The sequence below is a fragment of the Gossypium hirsutum genome, chromosome D01 (assembly GCF_007990345.1).
Source record: "Gossypium hirsutum isolate 1008001.06 chromosome D01, Gossypium_hirsutum_v2.1, whole genome shotgun sequence".
NCBI lineage: Eukaryota > Viridiplantae > Streptophyta > Magnoliopsida > Malvales > Malvaceae > Gossypium > Gossypium hirsutum.
The window spans coordinates 61,029,281-61,036,446 of NC_053437.1; the positions used below are offsets into that span (position 1 = coordinate 61,029,281).

Below are 7,166 nucleotides of genomic sequence, written 5' to 3' on the forward strand. Positions count from 1 at the left end.
TTTCTAAGATATTTTTTCCAATAAATAAAATGATGAATTATTCATACAAATCATCTGCAATTATTTGTTACTTTCCACAGCATTTGAGACAGGCTCTTAATGTGTAGTCTAACACTCTAAAGTCCTGATATACAACTTACATTGACTGTATTAATTGATAGTTGAGTAGAGCATGGAGTTTATATTCAAACTTTTGATATATTTATATATATATACATCTTGTTTCTAGGATCTAAATGTTTGGTTCTGCAGAATCATGTGTTTCAAGAAGCTGTACCTTTGGATTCTTGAATGTCCAACTCATGCTCTGCTACCATAATGCATGAATCAGCTTCTAGAGATGAAACCGAGCTTTTTCCCTTCAGTGTTTCCTTCGGTGAATTCAGCATCTCGGTCGTGCACTGCACATCAGGTGTTATGCCAACCTGATCTATGTCATGAAGAGCAGGTGATAGATACTTCGCAACCGTTACGAAAAGAGCAGATCCATCATGTAGCTCCGTGATACTCTGCACTGACAGAAAATCATTCAGCAATTATGTCGAATAAAGCTTTGAACGATTTAGGCTTCATTTAATGTTGCTGGGAAACAGTTGGATGTGATCCATCTGATGCTGTTGACAAAGGCATTCAAGTAAATAGCATTTATGTTGCCAAAGTGAATTACATAACATGCACCAATGGCGCTCAGTCCCAATGTTTTGGATGGGAAGCAATGAGATTTGCTATGGAAAGATGAATTAGCATATAACAACTGAACATTAAACTTACCTGAATTTTCCCTTTGCCAAAAGTCTTGTGGCCAACAAGGATAGCTCGACCATTGTCGTGTAGTGCACCTGCCAAAATCTCACTTGCACTAGCACTTCCCTCGTTCACCTATTACAAATAATAAAAATACTTTCAATGTTGAGAAAACATTACCCTAATAAATCCTTAAACTAAGAAAAAAGATAAACTAGTTCAATATTGGCTGATATGAACTGAGAAGCTACATATTAAAATTTTTATCATATCTTGGCTGACCTGTCTACTAACATATGAACTAGTAAAATGATTTGTGCATGAGAAATGTTATCTTGATCTAGGTTACGTTTTCCATCAGTAGTTAGTAGTTGGTAGAACATAAATAGAGGGATTTTGGGTCTGATCAACCATGTAAACTCGATATTAGACGAGAATGTAAGCATGTTCCAATAAATTTGCATGGTGGCAAGAATGGCTGCACCAGCACTCCAGCTAAGCCATGAATTATAGGACTACAAGAGATAAACCGTTTGAGAACTTACGTAAAGACGCACACGTGCACAAACACAAAAGGAACAGGAAAAATAAGAATTATTCCTGTCAGGAAAATTTTAAATGTCAAGACACTCACAAGAACAACAAGAGGATCATGCGTTAGAGCATGGCCATTGGCCATGTTGATGGGTGACATATGCCCATCACGGTCAACTGTGTTCACAAGAGTCTCATTCCCATCTAGCCATATCTTAGCAACATCAAGTCCAACTTTCACTAGACCTCCCTGCACAATGATTTAAGAGAAGAAATTTAAGGACAGAAACTCTATAAAAAATATATTCAATCCAGAAAAATAGTAGTGGAAAATCACCGGGTTGTTCCGCAAATCCAGTATGTACGATTGTACACCCAGGTTCTCCATCTCATGGATTGTATTCTTCATTTCTGTAGCAGCAGTCTGTCAAAGAAGTTCTTATTAACCCATCTGGTGGTAAAATATAAGATCACAAGTCATGGTTACAAGACCATTACTTCCACACTCCTTTTTTCTTGACAAAAAGAGCACCGTTAATTGGTTAATACCTGTGAGAATGTTGACAGCTTCACATAACCAGTCTTTGTTAGACGGCCATCTGGGGTTCTATGAGGGATGACGGTACTGGATATCGGTGAAAGCCTAATTAACTCACGAGGTAGTTTGACCTTCAAGTAAAGAGCCATGTTTCAAAATTAACAGATAGAAACTATATAAAAGAATTCCATTATACCTATAATCTGGTGCTGTATGCATAAATGCTTGATTATTGTAGATAATTTTCAACTTTCCTTTCTATCCGTTGTGAAGAAAATCAACAGCAGTAAAACAATAATAAAAAACAAGAGGCTGCGTGTGACTGTTGCTTTTCTTCTAGAAGCCAAAAAAAAAACCACATTTAACCCCAAAGCAAACAATATTTTCAAAGAAGTAGCCATTTTTAATCATATATGAACTTGGTTTTTACTATCTAATTTGAAATTTTCTGAAAATGATACATATAAAGAAAGAAAAGCAACAACCACAAGAAGCCTTAATAAACACCATAGCTTTGCCAGCATAATGAATATTGAGCGGTTTGTTACCTCTTTGATACTAGAACCACTTCCTGAACCATTTCCCTGCAGACCAAAATATCAGTTTTGTTAAGCATAATAACATTATGAGAACCAACAATGTTTTTACATCTGGCCTAATTCTTTGGCTAGCAAAAGTAATACCCAAAAGAAAAGAACTCAAGAGTTAAATGAAACATATAATCTTACTAAAAAAAAAGATGCAAACACTTATGGCACTTTCACAATGCTATATTGCTTGCTTTTGTGAGACAGGTTATGCACTAAAGTTCAACCAAGTAAAATTTAATTTCCATCTTCCACATGCTGAGGAGATTCTTAAGAATCAGGCTTCTGAAGCAGGGTTACATTAGATTTGCTATGAATGCATAGAGATTATAACTACTAGTTCGTGACAAAGGGATAGAACATTGCAACTCTCTTTAATTCACTCAATGTTTTGAAATGGATGCACAAATTGAACATGTCTGTTTCTGATATTAGGTTAATGAATTTAAAGAAAGCCTGATCTCAAATCAATACATGTCCTGTCAAGATAAAAATGATCATATTGTATGCAGGTTACTGAAGAAAACTTAATCTTCGTTTACATTACAGGGAATCAGAATGGATAATTACTCTGTGGAGCTTTACTGTAACCGATGTTCCGGCTTGGCCTCTAAGCCTCTGGGCTGCTGCTTCACTATCAACACCATCAAGTCTCTGCCCTGAAACCTCGAGAATAGCATGCAAAAGTAAGCAGAGTTAAATTTAACAGAAGAACAATATTTGGAAAAGGACATCTCCAAGAAAGAAATGTATTCTAGATTTGAATTGATAAAGCAAAAACAGTCCCACATAAATTCAGTCACGATATATCAAGAAAATTATAATATGTAACCCTGGTAGGGGCAAGGTCAAAGGCTTAATAACATGCATACCATTAATCTCAATCAACTCATCTCCATCATGTATACCAGCACGAGCAGCTGGGCTACCCTCTACGCATGACAAAACAATCTGCATGATTTGAATAAATTATGACAGACAAAATTGAAACATCTTATGGGAAGAAACTTATGATTAATGCCCAAAAAAAGAAACATCTTAACAGACATACGATTGACTATCAAATTTCAACAGAAGGTAGAAAGCATTCATTTGTGTCAATAAAAACTGAAAACATTCTGGGAAGAAAATTGTGCTAATAAGTTTACAATAATCATGAAGGAAAGCTCTTCATATCCAATCCATTATCGTTTATGAACTAAACAAATTTAAATTCCTTGTCACCTAGATTTTTCCGGAGCTACTACAGCAGGTTGGCATTGTAAGATTAAATTTCTGCACTCACCAAATGACCAGTTTTTGGTTCGACAGTTATGAATAGACCAACTCCTTGCAAATTCCCATCACTTCCAATTCTAAAACTTTGATACTCCTGAAAGCGAAATTGTGTTAGATAGAATGGTAAGTAATCCTTTGATGTAGATTCATCAATCAAAAAAGAAAAAAACTATAATCACATGGATTTAGTAACGCCAAGGGGAATTTGGATTAGGATCGCCCCCTATTTGGATTACCTATCACATTACTTTCACCCTTAAATTTTCTTGTTCAATGGGTTGGAATGTAAGATCTTTTGTTTGATTGAGAGAATATAAGATAAGCTAATAGCATGTTTTATCCTTAATCATAAATAAGGATGAAAAAAGTTATTAAATTATACTTAGCGTCAAAGTTAACTATGAAAATAGGAAAATAAGATATAGATAATACCAATAATAATATAAAAATGTTAAACTTCCCCAACTTATAATAATAATTATTAAATAATTAAGGTAATGTAATCGAGAAAATGTAATATAATAGACAGGATGTTAAGTTTCCTCAAATAATAACACAATAATAATAACTCACTTCAGAGATTATATCAAAGAACTAAAAAGTAGATTTATTAGTATTTATTACTATTTCGTTATGGTTTAGTGAAAATGGATTAAGGTCATTAAATGTGGATAAAATTGTCACAAATCTCACATTACCAAACAGAAGATTATTATTATTTTAAAACGTGTGATGTTGAGATTACTTTTATATTACGAAAATTTGACATTGTTGGTAACATCACATTACCGACTCAATGAAAAATTGTTGAATCAAATATGATAATATGATGATAGAATCTTACATTCTTACCAGTAATATAGATAACGCGATCCAAATGCCCTTAAGAGCAACTAGTAACTTGGCAAGGTGAAATGACATAACAAATGAGTAGCAGCCACATCATAATTCATCGTATGTAATATGTTGTAGTATCAATTTCGTATAAATTTATCCTAGATAAAGCTAAGCACAATTCACACAAGTCATAGGAAGCTGATTGTGATACCTTTGGACTGATAATCCGAGTGAAGGGATCTCCAAGAGTTGAAAGCATTCCTCTGATTTTACCATATGCGGCATCAGCCGACTTCAAGGGAAACATTTCCACCATTGTTTGCTGCAACTTCAAATCCCAGTCTGCAATAGAGTAATTCTCAAGAATTTATTTATTCATCATACATAGGATAGTTCTTTAGTTCCTAAGTAATAGAAGAACAGGCAAATAAACATAATACTATGTCCACTCCCTTCCAAATCGTTTGTGAAAATCTAATCATCCACAAGGAATTTGAAAGCCTAAGAATCTCAATCCCATGACTTTTAACTTTTCATGGCACCTGAATACTTGGACACGATTGCAGATGATGATATTAGATTCAAACTTCAACAGCATTTCCTTTATGGTTTAAGTTTAACACAACTTGGATAGCAAAGCATTTATGGAACATTAATTGATTATTATGAACAATTGACTAGCAATATAGCACTATTTTATAGCATAGACCACATCAAAAATATAAGAAGTACAGTAAAACATAATCAAAATATGGTTAAGACACGATAAACATATCTGAACGTATGGTTTTTTTTTTCATAAATAAAATTAAGATGATGACATATATTCATTTATTTATTTTAAAATTTTTTAAATATAACTCAAAAAACCCATGTACCTAATCATAGTCCTTTAGTTTAATATATTAAGGTTCAAATAGTTAAATTAAAATTATTTGTATGCCAATATTTAATTGAAAAAAAATCAAATTGATATTTTTATTGTATATTATAATGTGAAAATTCTATTTTATTGTCGTATTTTGCTGTAACCATGTCTAATTTTTCTGAAATCCCATGGTTGCAGTGTTTGTATCACTTGTCCAGGCTTCCTAGGTTCTAACATGTAAAACTAAAACCATGATATATGTATATAATATATATATTCTTTTGGCTTAAATAACCTAAAAGCCTTTCAATTTTACCACTTGGGTAAAGTCATATATTTTCACTGCATCAAAAGAAGCCATTAACTTTTAATTAGTATTGTAAATAAGCTCATAAAGCATCCAAATAAAAACTTAACATTCAATTTTTTCCTAAATTAACATTTTATTTTTCAGGAAATAAATTTTTTTTCTCAATTTCAGCCACGTCATAGACCATATCAGCTTTCCAAGTCAGCGTTGACTGTAAAAAATTATTTGATGGAAGGTTAATTACGAAAGAGTGGTAAATAAAATTGAGTGCTTACTTTATTTTTCCATTTTTAATGATAGAATCATTTAAAATAAAATACTATCATGTATAAAAAAAAATTTAAAATCTCACTACAATCATGAAAATGGTAAGTATTTTCTGTCTAAAGTTATCAATTTAAAATTTTGATTAAACTATTCTCACATGATATGATATATGATTGACAAAAAAATAAACATGTTAAAATGACAAATTTGACAAGATCTACCCACGAAAAAAATGATTAAACTAAAATTTTTAAATTGAAAAAGTAAGAGTATTAAATTTTTAACTTTTAAATACTTAGATCAAATCTCAAATTTTATACATGTACTTGGCCTAATAGCAGATTTCAACCCAAAAAATACTGTACTACTCGTAATAACAATAAACCGCAATTGCCTCATTTCGGAGAAAAAAGAAAAGAAAAGAAAAGAACAGAAAAGAAATGGTGAATGGAAACAACCCAATTACCTTGATGATTAAACGTTGGGTCAACAAATGTTTCTCTTATCAGTCCCCAAGCTTCCACAAGAGTTCTCTGTACTGTGTTTACCTAGCACAAAAACCTTCAATCAATCAGTAATTTAAGAACTCAATTCAATTTTTAAAATTACGTTGAACAATAAAAACTAGAAAAACGAGTCACCTCTTGAGCGCGGGAAACAGGGAAAGCAACTGTGAGGGACTCAGCAAAAGCCGGCGAATCACTACAAACGGAGGCCAGAGCCGTGGCCGCAGCGGCGAAACCAACAAACCCTTTTGTTAACGACTTGATCAAGTCAGGACCAGTGGGTTGTTGTTGCGGAGGGGCCTCTGTTTTAACCGATGCCTGATGATTACAGTTTCGATTATAGGAAGAAACACAGGGAAATGACGCACTCGACCTTTTGCTAATGCCGCGATTTATTGACGACAAGCGATGTGAAAAGAGGGGAACCGAAGAGGATTTTAGGAGATCAAAATTCGGGCAGAGTGGCTCCATTATTCGGTGAGTGACTAGAATGAAAGAATAATAATGTTTGGATTGTGAGAAAATCTTCAAGTTCTTTTTCCCGGAAAAATTATCTTCAAGTTTCTAAAAAGAGGGAATTCCTTGGGATTTTTGTTAACCATTATATTTGATTGCTGGCGGGATTTTAGTGTAGGCGGGGCCCAAATGAATCTTATTCAGTGTTGTTTTCTCCAATTTTGTGGCAAACAAATGGGTT

The 7,166-nt window shown here is 33.3% G+C and overlaps 1 protein-coding gene across 3 annotated transcripts; it reads right to left on the bottom strand.

Annotated features, from left to right (window-relative positions):
* Positions 1–7,166, bottom strand: LOC107922556 (carboxyl-terminal-processing peptidase 3, chloroplastic). Of its 3 annotated transcripts, none has more exons than XM_016852639.2 (12): positions 6,605–7,166; positions 6,430–6,511; positions 4,730–4,860; positions 3,689–3,775; positions 3,276–3,354; positions 2,974–3,062; positions 2,365–2,400; positions 1,828–1,947; positions 1,616–1,702; positions 1,379–1,528; positions 772–879; positions 1–509 (listed from the first exon to the last, which is right to left on the bottom strand). In XM_016852639.2, the coding sequence occupies exons 1-12, from the start codon at positions 6,938–6,940 to the stop codon at positions 264–266; spliced, it is 1,551 nt and encodes a 516-aa protein (XP_016708128.2). In that variant the 5' UTR covers positions 6,941–7,166; the 3' UTR covers positions 1–263. The 3 variants fall into 3 exon arrangements, with proteins under 3 accessions (XP_016708128.2, XP_040943509.1, XP_040943510.1); XM_041087575.1 differs by having other exon boundaries at positions 1–514; positions 6,605–7,080; XM_041087576.1 differs by having other exon boundaries at positions 6,430–6,524; positions 6,605–6,741.

Bases quoted from the DNA above. Each gene is read 5' to 3' on its own strand.
- LOC107922556 (XM_016852639.2), bottom strand. From the start codon at position 6,940: ATGGAGCCACTCTGCCCGAATTTTGATCTCCTAAAATCCTCTTCGGTT. The intron at 3,776-4,729 runs GTATCACAATCA...TTTCGCTTTCAG, and splicing joins CTCGGATTATCAGTCCAAAG to GAGTATCAAAGTTTTAGAAT. The intron at 510-771 runs GTAAGTTTAATG...CTGTCAGTGCAG, and splicing joins TTGGCAAAGGGAAAATTCAG to AGTATCACGGAGCTACATGA.